Source organism: Schistocerca americana, chromosome X, assembly GCF_021461395.2.
Source record: "Schistocerca americana isolate TAMUIC-IGC-003095 chromosome X, iqSchAmer2.1, whole genome shotgun sequence".
Taxonomy (NCBI): Eukaryota; Metazoa; Arthropoda; class Insecta; order Orthoptera; family Acrididae; genus Schistocerca; species Schistocerca americana.
In genome coordinates this window covers 813317201-813333494 of record NC_060130.1, presented here as the reverse complement: position 1 = coordinate 813333494, position 16294 = coordinate 813317201, and the positions used below count along the sequence as shown (strand labels likewise).

Below are 16294 nucleotides of genomic sequence, written 5' to 3'. Positions count from 1 at the left end.
AGAACTGTGAAATTACACCATTCCTAGACAAGACTAAAACACCTCCTTACCCTCGTACTGTCCTTCACATACTAAAACCTTGGTTTGTCCCTGTTAAATACAGCTTCTTGTACTCTGTGCCACATCATATCTCACATTGGTTTTGATCTGTTACCAGACTACGCTCCTGTCTCAGACCCACCGCGTCATCACATCAAACAGTGGATTATTGTTTAACATTTCTTCTTCTAAAACAATTATGCCCACTGTTAAGCCTCCTGCTTATTTAACCTACTCCCTTGACACTAGTCTTCAGCCTTTTATGTCATACCTGCCTGAAGAAACTACTATCTCACCACACCCAGACAGCTTTCCAGTGTTATCAAAAAATTGTAAGTCTCGATGCTTAGATTCAGTTAACAAATTATTTAAAGCTTAAGAATATGGACAAACCGCTCGATCACGCAATTGCGCATATCATTCAATGGAATGACAAAGATTACGTGCACTGAGAGATTATTCCCAGTGCTGTGATTATCCCTGTAACTTTAATCTCTGTTTGACCTGTTGTATGGGTGCTATGTATCGTGGCCATTGTGAATGTTTTAAGCCACGACCTCAACCAATACCCAAGCAGCAGCCCTCCAATGAATATCATGGTTAATACTTAGGCACACTTCAAGTATGGCCCTACCTTATGTTAAGATGTAAAGGTTATGTTCCTTCTAAATGGTTAAATTTTGTATCTTGGCATGGGGATCACACACTGTCACTATAGTGGATAATTGTGTATCAAAGAATTTTGTTTTTGAACATTAAAAGTCCTGCATATCGGGCAAAAGGATTATTGTGCAATTTTTATTAAGAAACATAGGTGATTATACAGGTTTTGTAAACCACAGTTACACAAATTGCCTTACTCTTTGTTTGTTGAACAAAGCCCCTTCTGTAACATTTATGTTAATAATAGCTGTGCTACTGTTACTTTTTAAATGGCTCCACACCCTCAATTCTTGCGTGGGCCTGACGTGAGCCCTGTCCTCGAGTGTTCCAGTCACCAGTAATCCCCGAGGCCTACTTTCTGAGCCCGCCAAATACCCCTACAGCAGCACCAATCCTGTTGGCTTTCACCGCAGCCCTACACTGTGCCGCCAAGCCTACCGCGCACTGCTCAACTGCTGTCTAGCTGACTGCTTTGACCGTGCCCTGTGCTGTCCACAGGCTTTGACAGCAGTTGTTCTCCTCACATAGCCCTTACACCTACTGCATTACATATCAAGACAACTCACAGAGCCACTGCTCTGTAATTTTGCTTAATTTTGAAACAAAGCGTTCTTGGGCGTTCCACACATGACTTTCAGGAATGTCATAACCAAAGCAGTTAAAAAAAAAAAAATAATAATAGTATGATGTGTACCATGTCCCTTTTAAGTGATTCTATATTCAATCCCCCCCCCCCCCCCCCCCCAAAAAAAAAAAAAAATATTTCTAAGGTCCCAATTACCACAAATGTCAGGAGAACTTTCGGCCGGAGCCATTTAAATTAGCATTCAATTTAACAATTTGTAACTCATTTTTAGGATCCATTTAACAGCTCTCATGGAAGAGGGAGGAAATTTCATTGGTGGGCAGTTTTATTGAGAGAAAAAAATGGGTTTCCACATTTTTTTTCCAATTTGCAATTTTTAGTGTCTTTCATATGACACATGGTACTGCCACTTTGGCAAGACAGTGACTGAGTCTGGGTTGGCATAGTACCGGATGTTTCACGTAACATTCGTGCTCAGTCCACACGAACATTGTCCCACAGTAGCACCGCTGACTGGAGATGCTATCTTGAGTATTCCTGACAAAGGGATGCCCACTGCAGCACCCTCTGCCCACCAACAGGACTGGAGGGCAGTCACATGGGGCATGCAGGACAGGTTGGTGAGAATGCGTTGATATTGAGAACGCTCTATGGCCTGTCAGCTTGGTCTGCAACTGGATGTGTCCACTAGTTCCTCCACCGGGGAGGGGGGCCTATGCCACTCAATTAACTGCAGCAGCATCCTGTTGCCGTAGCAAGTTTGAGTTTAGTGTACCCCTTAGGCTTAGGATTCTGAAGAGACAAAACCTCCACTGGTGACTGGAAACAGTCTTTTCTTTGAAGGTTTTCTCTAACCACCACTAGATGCCCTGCTTCCTGTTCATTTTCTCATCCTGACCAAGTTCAGCAAGTATAGTACACATGTACTGAAAGATACTACAGCTTTTATTCACGTTTTGAGAACACAAAGGCAATGTTTCTGCACCTACGCAAATTTCTGAACCTTGTAGCATGTGTCTGGGAAAAAAAGTTTCAGAAGAATGGAACATGATATCATGGGGTCCAAATGTTTAGTTTTTAGGTATTCAGAAATGTAAGATCCGAGGAAAAAGATAAGTCTGGGATACAGCCTATTGCAGTATCACAATTGAAAAGTGGATACATCATTATGAAGACTTGCTGGTCAGCCATGAAGACCCCAACACAATAGATACAGTTAACACAAATCACTGGAAGGCAATTTCTAAGGCTGAGTTACAACTAGCATCAAAAAACAAATAAATAAATAAAAATAAGAAAAAAAGAAAGAGGGCCTCAGGACGTGAAGGCTTGAATGTGTAAATTTTCAAATGTGGAACCCACGGAAAAAAAAAGTTTTTACCAATGTTGAGTGAGGTATGACACACATGGAAGACTCCAGAGGAATGGGAAGTGTGTGATATAATTAGTTTCCATAAGACGGGTGAGCCCCCCATGAACCGTGGATCTTACTGTTGATTGTAAGACATTTCCAGCTGCAGATGTGGGCTCTGACCACTATCTATTGGTTACTAACTGTACATTAAAATTCAAAAATTTGTAGAAAGGTACGAAATTATGGAGTTGAAAGAATCAGATGTTATAGAGTGTTTCAGAGGGAGCATTAGGCAACAACTGACAAGAACAGGGGAAAGGAATACCGTAGGAGATGAATGGGTAGTTTTTAGAGATTAAATAGTGAAAGTAGCCCAGGATCAAATAGGTGAAAAGACAAGGCCTAGTAGAAATCCTTGGACAACAAAGGAGGTACTGAATTTAATTGATGAAAGAAGAAAATATAAAAATGCAGTAAAAGAAGCAGGTGAAAGGGAATAGAAACATTAAAAAAATTTGACTGATAGGAAGTTCAAAATGTCTAAGCAGGAATGGTTAGAGGACAAAGGTATGGATTTAGAAACATATTTCACTAGAGGAAAGATAGATACTGCCTACAGGAAAATTAAAGGCCTCTGAAGAATAGAGAAGCAGCTGTATGGATATCATGAGCTTAGATGGAAAACCAGTTCCAAGCAATAAAGGAGGAGTTTAAAAGTGGAAAGTCTATACATGGGAGCTACTCTTGAGAGCAGTATTATAGAAATGGAAGAAGACATAGAAGAAAACGAGATGGGAGATATGATACTGTGAGAAGAATTTGACATAGCAGTGAAAGACCTACGGTGAAACTAGGCCCCAGGTAGAGGACATTCCACCTGAACTACTTATATCCTTGGGAGAGACAGCCACGACAAAACTCTTCCATCCCATGTGCAAAATGCAGGAGACAGGAGAAATACCCCCAGACTTCAAGGAGAATATAACAATTCCAAAGAAAGCTGGGGATAATAGGTGTGAATATTAGTGAACTATTAGCTTAATAAGTCATGCTTGCAAAATGCTAACATGAATTCTTTACAGAAGAATGGAGAAACTGGTAGAAGCCAACTTTTGAAATGGTTGGTTTGATTCTGAAGAAATACAGGAACACATGAGACACTACTGTCCCTACAACTTCTCTTAGAAGATGGATTAAGGACAGGCAAGCCTATATTTACAGCATTTGTAGACTTACAGGAAGCTTCTGGCAAAGTTGACTGGAAAACTCTTTGAAATTCTGAAGGTAGCAGGGACAAAATACAGAGACCAAAAGGCTGTTTAAAATTTGTTCAGAAACCAGACAGCAGTTGTAAGGGTCAAGGGGCATTAAAGGGAAGCAGTGGTTGAGAAAGGAGAGACAGAGTTGTAACCTATCTCTGATATTGAGCAAGCATTAAAGGAAACCAAAGAAAAAACTGGAATAGGAATTGAATTCAAGATAGAAGAAATAAAAACTGGAGGTTTGCTGATGACACTGTAATGCTGCCAGAGACAGCAATGGACCTCGAAGAGCAGTTAACAGAATGGACAGTGTCTCGAAAGGAGGATATACGATGAACATCAACAAAAGGAAAATCAGGATAATAGAATGTAGCGGATTAACTCAGGAGATGCTGTGGGAATTAGATTAGGGAAAGAGACATCTGAAGTAGCACATGAATTTTGCTGTTTGAGCAGCAACATAACTGATAATAGCCAAAGTAGAGAGGATATGAAATGTAGACTGGCAAGGCTAGAAACTTATTTCTTGAGGAGAGAAATTTGTTAGCACTGAATATAGATTTAAGTGCTAGGAAGTCTTTTTAGAAAGTATTTGTGTTGAGTGTAGCCATGTATGGAAGTGAAACATTGATGATAAGCAGCTTAGACATGAAGAGAATAGAGGCTTTTAAAATGTGGTGCTACAGAAGAATGCTGAAGAATAGATGAGCAAATCATGTAACTAATGAGGTGGTACTGAACGGAACTGGGGAGAAAAGAAATTTGTGGCACGACCAGACTAGAAGAAGGGATCAGTCGACAGGACATTCTGAGGCATCAAGAGATCAGCAATTCAGTACTGGAGCAAAGTGTTGGGGGTAAAGTTATTAGATGGAGACGAAAAACAAATACAGTAAGGAGATTCAAAAGGATGTAGATTGCAGTACTTATTTGGAGATGAAGAGGCTTGCACAAGATAAGAGTAGCATGGAGAGCGGTATCAAACAAGTTTTCAGACTGAAGACGACCACCACCACCACCACAACAAGATGATGGGTGAAGAAACCACCTATGATAATTACAGAGGAGTCACATAAATGGATGTCACACAAAATTTAAACATCAACAGTTATGAATAAATTGCAGCATTAAGCTGAACAGGGACTGTCGGAATGCCAGCGTGCCTTTACAAAAGAAAGGCTGCATCTATACACAGTCTTTATAATTATACAGATATGAGATATATAAGAGAAAAACAGAATAACACCCACCAGGCCAACAGCCTATCCAGGATCTAAGCTGGGGAAGGGAAATCCCATTAGTTTTGTGGTGTACTGCAAAATGGATTTCACAAGAAATGGTTCTGGGACTAGTCAATATCCATTGCATGTTCTAGTTTTCTCAAAGTAATACTGAACTGATACATCAGTCTGTTTGATGGGGCACGATGAGAGTTGGGTTTGTGGTGATTGCTAAATTTTTTTGGCAGTTGGCGGAGAGTTGGGGATTAATGACAGCTGCCTTCTCTGCCCTTTACAAGGTTAGCACTTGTTGCACGCAACAGATTATATGCTAGTTTTTGATTATGCTTCCTAGATTGTGGAATATACTAAAACATTATACAATATAACCCCTGAACTCAATATTTTCTGTCTTCACGCCTAGCCTACCAGGATTGTTTATGTCGCTAATTACTACAAGAATGCAAACTTTATTTAAATTAGTCTAAAGCAGAATTGTGTATCTAAAATTAATTAACCCTGATGTGCTGTTGTCCACTGCAGTGGACAGCTGTTAATGTCACTTCTTTGACATATTTAATCAGACTGATTAAAAACATCAAAGAAGTCACATTAACAGTGTACAAATGCACCATAGGATTAAATTCCCAGAATTTGTTAACTATGAACCTTTATTATATTTAAAATGCCAGGATCACCTTAAATGAACTTTCAGTGTGGTACAATGAAAGCAATCTTAAAAATAAAGTCTCTTTCCAAGAATTTCCAGGAATTCTGCCAATAGACACAACCTAAAATTTATATGTGCATCTGTCTTTGTCTCTGTGATGACCTGATAAAAAAGTAAATATAATGCACACTGTAATATTTAGTATCCTCCTAAATATTTTCGTGCACCACTTTATAGCTTTTTCTTTCCACAAAGACAGTTTGTAGAACCTGATTTCTTCAGACTTTTTCACCTCCCAACTAATATCTAAACGGTGTGTTGCCGCAGACATGTGCACACTTAGCTGACAAAGTACTATTGCCCATCTCCTACGGACGGTAGAGCAATACAGTTCTACTTGCGAAATTGCAACTGGTGAGTACACAGTCAGATTGTCGGCAGTGCAGACACTCTTGGCACACAAGTGCATACTTGAGTCTACAGTTTAGGGGGTTAATTTAACCAATGTTATCAACTCCTTTATGATCAGGCATAGTACTAAAAGGCACAATAGGAAAGTCGTTAATAGTAAATCAAGGATAAAAGCAAGGCTGAGGCCTTTCACCTATGTTGTTTGATATGTACATAAACAAGACTCACCAACAGCAGCAGAAGATGAACTGAAAAGGAATACAGATGGGGGAATAAGGGAAATAATGATGGTGTTATGACAATCTTGCTTGCATGTGACCAGGTGCTAATAGTAGGCTCCGATGACAACTTGCGAAGAAATGCAAGAAAACTGATAACATACTATGTTGAGACGGAAAGATCCACGACAGCTCAAGTGCTGTTGCCAGCTTTCAACTGCAAACCACTAACAGCTGTAGGTGAGAACTGTAGCCATCTATGGAGTTGTGACAACATGGAAGTGTCGCAACGAAAACATTTACAAAATCGCATTACGTTATCGGTCGAGGTAGGCCCGTGAATCTGGTGTGCCCAACCCACTGCAACTTACAGGGATCAACTTACAACGACTCAACTACACAATTGTATAACATGAAAATATTGACCAGGAAACTGAAAACAAAGGTTATGTAAGAAAAACACGTACAGAGGGCTAAGAAGCTGGTTAATGAGAAATAACACAACTGATGCTTTCACTTAAATCTCTTAATAGCAATATATCTTAACAATGTGGTAAGAACTGTCAGCCTAAATAGCTAAGTGGTCAGCGTGGCTGACTTTCCAGAACAGCCAGAGATTTTCCTCAGTGGAGGACTGGAACAACGTCCACTCATACTTGTTTTGCCAACTGAGGAGCATATTAATTGAGAAGCAGTGGTTCTAATGTTTGGGAAGTTGACAAGAGTCGGGAGGGCGCTGTGCTTGACCCAGTGGCCCTCATACTGCATCCACATGAAGGCATTACAGCAGAGGGCAATACAGTGACTGATCGTCATCCCGTGGTCCTCTGAGCCTGAATGTGGAGCTACTTTTTACTTAATGTGGTAAGAACTAGTGAGACTATGAAAAAATAGAAAAGTACCACAACAACTGGAATGAACACAAAGGATGGATAGCTCTAAACTTGCTACATTGGCTCTAGATCATAAAACATATGGGAGGAGAAACAATAGAAGACCTAAGAAGAGAAACTGAATCGATGCAGAATTAAATGGCACTTTGGGAAACATGCGAGGGAATGTATAAAATAATCTCAAAACATTCTTTGTTCTATGAGAAGTGAGACATGGGGATTAAGGTAACAAAGTAAGAGAAGGATAAAAACATTAGAAATTGTGTTTTTATTACAGACCAAGGGGATTACTTTATGAGATAAAATTGGAAGTTGTGCTACCTATAGGATAACATTAATATTAATAAAATGACCAATGAAGTACCCATGGCAATGACTAACATTTACAACAGATGAGCCAGTGACATACATACGTCTATTAGAAGCCTAAAAGAAGAAAGGATATCAGTCACCTGCAAGGAAAATGGAATCAGCTCTTACATAAGTTTTTGAATGGGATTTTTACAAATAATTGTTTACAAGATGAAGAGGATACCTATAGTGTATGGTTAGCAGATGTACTTGTAAGAGACAGCTGCATTTGTACCCAACAATGAAAATACAGTCTTGGTTGAAAAAGTTGCTCAATGTTTTTGCTATCCACTATGGAATTGGCGAGGGACCCACTTCATTGTCAGTTACCGATTTATCTGTTGTTATGATCTGAGCCAGTTGACAACAACGTCTGTCATGCGCACTTTTTATTATTACTGTCACACTCAGTACCCACAGGTTACTTGAAATGGGGTAATAGCAAAAGATAATTTACATAATGACCTCTGGAAACCAGAGTATGCTTGATATTAGGGATATAGAAAACCACTACTCTGGCAGCAATAAAACACAAGGAATCCTGCCACCACAGTACTTTGTCCTTGGAGTAACTGTTACACAGACAGCCAGTGTATCACATGAAAATATCTTTCATAATCAACACTAAATTATTCCCTCCACCAAGAACACACAAATGCTTACTCTCCAATATATCACTTATAGCAAAGTCAATTGCTCACCAGTGTCTGTCCAGGAAATGTAATACTAGTTGTGACTGAAATTAGTGATAGGAAAAGAAATGTTGCATTACCCGCATTACAATAAACACTGTTCTGATACAAATTATTTTGTTTCTCAGAAATAAATGAATAATCTTCATAGAAAACAGGAAAGCACAACAAAATTGTCCCCAGTAATCTATCCATTTGCAACAGCAACAGGTGGGCTTCACATGTGTTAATAACATCCTGAGAAGCAAAAAGTTTATTTTATTAACAATACTAGAACTAAGATACATGGTATTTCATACCTTGGACTTTGTACCACTGGCTGCTCGTATTGCTACCACAGAAGAGCTGAGCATAATGTCTGTATTGAACAAAATCTTCTCAAACTGATACAGATTCCCAGGGGAACCCTACAGCAAAGAAAAATAAATGTTAGACATCTGCTATTATTTATAAACACAAACTCAAAATCAGTGAAATCACAGATGGTATTACTATAAAACGTAAAAAAGACTGTTACAGGCAAGTCATATCTTGTGCAAAATCGAATACAGGAGAAGATAAACGGAATTTGCATTATGTTTGTACATACAAATATAATAAACACTACACTTTTGAATCTTTAAATTTGCAGTAAGTTAACCATGTGGTTCCACAAAAAGCAAATAATAGTGTACTTCACTTGCGAACAAACATTATGAAGAACAGTTAGTTACTTTCATGTTCCATGGATCATTTGTATGGTTGATTGTGATTATGCAGAACTAGTCATTTTACAATCAAATTACACATTCATATATAAATATGACTGAAAACTGATCACCTACAATTTTTTTGCATTGCTGTAGGTTGATTCCTACACATCACTTTTTACACAAGGCAAAATTAGAAATTCTAATTCATCTTCAAGGTTTTATACGACTATAGAGGAAATTAAATTGTGATTTTTATGTGATGGAACTATATTACTGAAAAAAGACCAAATGCAAATGGAAAGATGTACAGGAGAAATATTTTAGCTTCTCATATGCCTTTGAATAGAGTGCTGCTTACTTGCATATGATAACACCATGTAATTCCCCTCATGTCAGAAGTTTGCATACTACTAATGTTCTGCTTTGTATACGCCATTTACAAGGATGACAATATAAATATGAAGAAACTGCACTGTGCATTCACTTGATCACTGATCAAAGATTACAAGACAAAATACAACTTTTCTGGGATAAATTTTATGAAAGGTATACGAGAAATGACTTATTACATGTATAAAGAGGCATATGCAGAGCCAGAATACAGAATTATCTGAGCAAATATAATCATCGAAAGAAGATAAAAAATAATCACCTGCTATTTCTGTCCCCATTCACATTGTGTATTAAAGTGATGGAATGCTTCAGAGAAAGCCTGCAATATATCACACAGAAATTTCCCAATAATTTTATAATAATAGAGGGAGGTTTCAATTGACCATTTGTAGTCTGGGAGACTCACAGATTTAGATTGGGTGACAGACAAAAATTCTTGTGACATTGTACCAAAAACTTTACTGAAAATTATTTTGAACTGTCCTGAGACAAAATTAGTAGATTTGCTGGCAACAAACTGACCATAATTTGTCGATATATTGAAGTGAGGAATCTACATCTACATTTATACTCCGCTAGCCACCAAGCGGTGTGTGGCGGAGGGCACAATTCACGCCAAAGTCATATTCCCCCCCCTCGGGCGAAGGAAAAATGACTTAACGCCTCAGTACGAGCTTTAATTTCCCTTATCTTTGAATGGTGACCACTGCGCGATTTGAAAGTTCGTGGTAATAATATATGCTCTACATCCTCGGCGAAGATCTGATTTCAGAATTTAGTGAGCAGCCCCTTCCGTTTAGCACGTCGTCTATCTGCGAGCGCGTCCCACTTCAAACTTTCTATGAGATTTGTAACGCTCTTGTGATGGCTAAATGTACCAGTCACAAATCTTGCCGCTCTTCTTTGAAGCTTCTTAATCTCCTGAATCAGACCCAACTGGTAAGAGTCCCATACAGACGAACAATACTCCAAGACTGGACGAACTAACACATTGTGTCGGAAGTTCCATGCAGCTTTTCATGGATGATGCTGTAGTATACAGAGAAGTTGCAGCATTAAAAAATTGCAGCGAAATGCAGGAAGATCTGCAGCGGATAGGCACTTGGTGCATGGAGTGGCAACTGACCCTTAACATAGACAAATGTAATGCATTGCGAATACATAGAAAGAAGGATCCTTTATTGTACGATTATATGATAGCGGAACAAACACTGGTAGCAGTCACTTCTGTAAAATATCTGGGAGTATGCGTGTGGAATGATTTGAAGTGGAATGATCGTATAAAATTAATTGTTGGTAAGGCGGGTGCCAGGTTGAGTTTCATTGGGAGAGTCCTTAGAACATATAGTCCCTCAACAAAGGAGGTGGCTTACAAAACACTCGTTCGACCTATACTTGAGTATTGCTCATCAGTGTGGGATCCGTACCAGGTCGGGTTGACAGAGGAGATAGAGAAGATCCAAAGAAGAGTGGCACGTTTCGTCACAGGGTTATTTGGTAAGCGTGATAGCATTACGGAGAGGTTTAGCAAACTCAAGTGGCAGACTCTGCAAGAGAGGCGCTCTGCATCATGGTGTAGCTTGCTGTCAAGGTTTCGAGAGGGTGAGTTTCTGGATGAGGTATCGAATATATTGCTTCCCCCTGCTTATACCTCCCGAGGAGATCACGAATGTAAAATTAGAGAGATTTGAGCGCGCACGGAGGCTTCCCGGCAGTCGTTCTTCCTGCAAACCGTGCGCGACTGGAACAGGAAAGGGAGGTAGGTAATGACAGTGGCATGTAAAGTGCCCTCCGCCACACACCGTTTGGTGGCTTGCAGAGTATAGATGTAGATGTAGGTAGATTGTAAGCAATTTCCTTTGTTGAAGTAGTGAATCACTTCAGGATTCTACCAATAAACTGCAATCTATAGTTTGCCTTGCCTGTTACTTGTGTAATCTGATCATTCCATTTGAGATCATTTCTAACAGTCACACTCAGATGCTTGACAGATGTTACCGCTTCCAAAGACTGGGAATTTATTTTGTACTCATACATTAATGGGGATTTTCACCTTCTTATACGCAGTAGGTTACACTTACTAATAATGAGAGATAAGTTCCAGTCATTACAACACACATTTATTTTCTGCAAATCCTCATAGATTTGTTCACAATTTTCATGTGATACTACTTTCCTGTAGACTACAGCATCATTGGCAAACTGTCTAATGCCGCTATCAATACCATCAACCAGATCGCTTATGTAAATCATAAAAAGCAGTGGACCTATCGTGCTGCTCTGGGGCACACCTGATGTTACGCTTGTTTCTGTTGAAGTCACCCCATTCAGAATGACATACTGCTCTCTGTCTGTTTGAAAACTTTCTATCGAACTGCATATATCATCAGATAGACCGTAAGCGTGCACTTCTTGGAGCAAGTGACAGTGCGGAACTGAGTCGAATGTCTTTCTTTAGTCGAGAAATACGGCATCAACCTGGGAGCCTGTTGTATATCATGCACAAAGAGGGCCAGCTGTCTCTCGCATGACCGCTGTTTCCTAAAACTGTGCTGGTTTCTGCAGATGAGCTTCTCAGTCATTATGTCTGAACACACAAGGCTATTGTCACTTCACTGATCACTAGTGTTAAAAGAAAAGTAGGATACTGTTTCTGGTTAACAATTACAATAAGAAAATGATCACAAACTACCCATGTAGCTAGCACTTGGAAATAAATGAGTGTGAAATGAAAAATAGCAGAAGCCAGTCCCTAAAGTGAAGGGTACTGTATCTGCCAAGGTACTCATACATATACTGGATAAGTGAAAACTGGCCCCTCTGCCAAGAACAGTTTATTGTAGGTTATTGTAACAACAGAGCAGAGCAGAGCAGAGTGGAGTGGAAAATGGCACAGATTGTTCCAATTTTTAAGAAGGGTTAAGAGTACAGATGTCTAAACTGTAGGTCTATAGAGCTGTCATCAGTTTGTTGTCAAATCAGGAAACATGTTTTGTCATCGTGTTTGTTAACTTTTTCTAGGCAGAGAAAGTCCTGCATGGTTTCTATGAGCACCAATCATTTGGGCAGATGTCAGGTAGATTTACTGCAAAAAGCTAAGATATTTTAACTCGCTAATGTGGTATCCTAATTGTACCCGTACTTTGATTAACTGAAGAAATGTGTTATTTACATTTTCAAATATTGAAGGTACTCCATTAGGCTTGAGTGTAATACTTGCATTGTCAGTGAAGAGAAATATGTCTGCATCTTCATTATATGATCAAAGATTATAAATATATAACAAGAACAAGAGCAGATCCAGTATCAGTCGTTATGATACACCCCAATTGATTATTCCCCATTCTGAAGGAGCCATTTCTTTGTGTACACCCCGCCCCCCCCCCCTTTCCCCCTGAAGTTTCTTGGTGGAACTATCAGCATCCTTACAGCTAGGTAGGATGAAAACCATTTATCAGCAAGGCCTGCGATTCGATAATATTTGACCTCCTGCACAATGCTTTTGACAATTCACAGAAAATACCAGTTGGCAATATTTTGTCATTTAAATTTTGTATAATCTGAGTCATGTTCTGTGGAGAGACCCTTTTGAAATCCAAATTTATCTTTTGAAGCACAAGCTTCATGTTCAGATGACAGTAGAGTGACTTCAGTTGCAATATTTGATTCTTATCTTAAGTTAGAACAAATTTAAACAGAGATGTGTGTAAAATTTTTTTTTAAATGTATAAATGTAATAAGTCATTTCTCGTATACCTTTCATAAAATTTATTCCAGAAGACTTGTATTTTGTCTTGTAATCTTTGATCAGTGATCATGTGAATGCACAGTGCAGTTTCTTCATATTTACATTGTCATCCTTGTAAATGGCGTATACAAAGCAGAACATTAGTAGTATGCAAACTTCTGACATGAGGGGAATTACATGGTGTTATCATATGCAACAAATTGTCATCAGCAGTACATACAACAGCGTAAACTCAAATTAGGTTTATATATATATATATATATATATATATATATACACACACAAAGATGATGAGACTTACCAAACTTCCGCCTCGACTGACATCTCTGCCCAAACTCTTTGCCTTTACAAATGTCTGCTTGTGTCTGCGTATGTGCGGATGGATGTGTGTGTGTGTGTGTGTGTGTGTGTGTGTGTGTGTGTGTGTGTGTGCGCGCGCGCAAGTGTATACCTGTCCTTTTTTCCCCCTAAGGTAAGTCTTTCCGCTCCCGGGATTGGAATGACTCCTTACCATCTCCCTCAAAACCCACATCCTTTCGTCTTTCCCTCTCCTTCCCTCTTTCCTGATGAAGCAACCGTTTGTTATTTATTCCTGTCCATCCTTGGAAATGGGCGGAGCCCTCCACTTACATTTGTGCCAGTGCTTACAGAAGAACTTCAAACCATGGTAAGTAATTGACTTACAGAGCCTGGAATTCTGATCATCATTCATATATTTTGGGCCTTATTCAAACTAGTGGTGCACTTTAGCAGTGGTTGGAAGTGACATTGTATCTGCTCCTTATAACCCATAATTTTGTGACTCATCAAAATGTGAGACTTTACATCACAATACCACTGTTTTTAACACAGTTGTATGACACACTGACACACAATGGAATGATCAAAGGTAACTACCAAACACATAGTTGAAAATTTAAGTGCTTGCTACGAACATAAACATGAAACTAAATATTACAGCTCACAAATCCCCCCCCCTCCTCTCCCCCCCCCCTCAAAAAAAAAAAAAAAAAAAAAAAAAAAAAAAAAAAAAAAAAAAAAAAAAAAAAAATCATGGGTGCATTCAGAATCAAAGAGGCGAGCGCAGCCAAACAACTGTGTGCAGTCTCGCAGTCAGCCTCTAGCATACACGATTGTGCTCCACTGGTTAAGTGGCGACAGCCAAGGGTGGGCAACCAGGTCACTTGGTTGGCCTTACTCATACCATTACATGAATTCTACATCTACATCAACATGGCTACTCTAAAAATCACATTTAAGTGGCTGACAGTGTGTTCATCAAACCACCTTCACAACAATTGTTTTCTGTTCCACACACTAACAGTGCACGGAAAAAACGAACACTTATATCTTTCCGTGCGGGCGAGCTCTGATTTCTCCTATTTTATTATGATGATCATTTCTCCTATGTACATCACCATCAACTAAATATTTTCATATTTCGAGGAGAAAGTTGGTGACTGAAATTTCTTGAGAAGATCCCACAGTCCACTCCCAAATCCTGGCTCAAATGGTTCAAATGGCTCTGAGCACTATGCGACTCAACTTCTGAGGTCATTAGTCGCCTAGAACTTAAAACTAATTAAACCTAACTAACCTAAGGACATCACACACATCCATGCCCGAGGCAGGATTCGAACCTGCGACCGTAGCGGTCGCTCGGCTCCAGACTGTAGCGCCCAGAACCGCACGGCCACTCTGGCCGGCCCAAATCCTGCATCACGTCCATAACGCTTTCTTACCCATTTCTTGATGATGCAAAATGAGATGCCATCCTTTGTGCTTTCTCGATGTACTCCATTAACCTTATCTGGTAAGGATCACACACTGCACAGCAGTACTGCAAAAGAGGATGGACTAGTGTAGTGTAGGGAGTCTCTTTAGTAGATCTGTTGCAGCTTCTAGATGTTCTGCCACCAAAACACAGTCTTTGGTTCAGCTGAATTTACAGCCATTAGATTTGATTGATTTATCATGTAACCAAAGTTTAACAGATTCTTTTTATCACTCATGTGGATGACGTCACACTTTTCATTATTTAGGGTTAACCGCTCATTTTTGCACCATACAGATATTTTTTCTAAATTGTTTTGCAATCTATTTTGATAGTCTGATGACTAGTAGGTGATAAACGACAGCATCATCTGCAAACAATTTAAAGACGGCTGCTCAGATTGTCTCCTAAATCTTTATCTGTGTAACGAACAGCAGAGGGCCTGTAACACTACCTTGGGAAATGCCAGAAATCACCTCTGTTTTACTCGGTAACTTTCCATCAGTTACTACAAACTGTGACCTCTCTGACAGGAAATCACGAATACAGTTGCATAACTGAGATGATATTCCATAAGCAGACAATTTGATTACAAGCTGCTTGTGAGGCACAGTGTCAAAGAAAGTCTTCTGGAACTTGAAATATGGAATCAATTTTAATCCCTTGTCAATAGTACTCAACACCTTGTGCAAGTGAAGGGCTAATTGTGTTTCAAAAGAACAATGTTTTCTAAATCAGTGGTGACGGTGTGTCAACAGACCATTCTCTTCGAGGTAATTCGTAATGTTCAAACACAACGTATGTTGCAGGTGTGGCAAATGTGTAGCCAGTACAGAACAACCAAGTCCTTGTGAGAGGCTTGCATGGAGGATCGCCACACACCAGTAGTCTCCTTGATGACCCAAAGTATGTTGGGCCCCCAATTACCAAGGACTTTTTGCTGCAATACTGACTGGAGATCACATTCTGGAAGGCCAATCTCCAGGGCTAACTGGAAACTGCACGATACGGCCGAAGACTGCACCTTGCAGCTGCCGTTCAGCAACTGCAATTCCAGTGGAGCTGTAGTACAGGCAAAAGTCATCAGCATACAAAGAAACTGATACGGATGCTCCCACAGCTGCATCTAGCCCATTGATAGCAACTAAAAAGGGGCAGACACTCAAGACAGAGCCTTGTGGGACCCCATTCTCCTGGACTCAGGAGGAACTATGGGAGGGACCAACTTGCATGCGGAATGAACAAAGAGACAGAAAATTTGGAAAAAAAATCTAGAGCGGGCCCCTAAGACCCCACCCATGAAGCGTAGTGAGGATGTGATGTCGCCA

The 16294-nt window shown here is 39.7% G+C and overlaps 1 protein-coding gene across 1 annotated transcript in view; it reads right to left on the bottom strand.

Moving 5' to 3' along the window:
- LOC124555004 (DNA mismatch repair protein Msh2) overlaps nucleotides 1–16294 on the bottom strand; it is a 216584-nt gene that overhangs the window by 117002 nt on the left and 83288 nt on the right. Inside the window, exon 5 of the mRNA XM_047128747.1 lies at nucleotides 8659–8766. Coding sequence (XP_046984703.1) covers nucleotides 8659–8766 — 108 coding nt within the window. The remainder of the gene's footprint in view (nucleotides 1–8658; nucleotides 8767–16294) is intronic.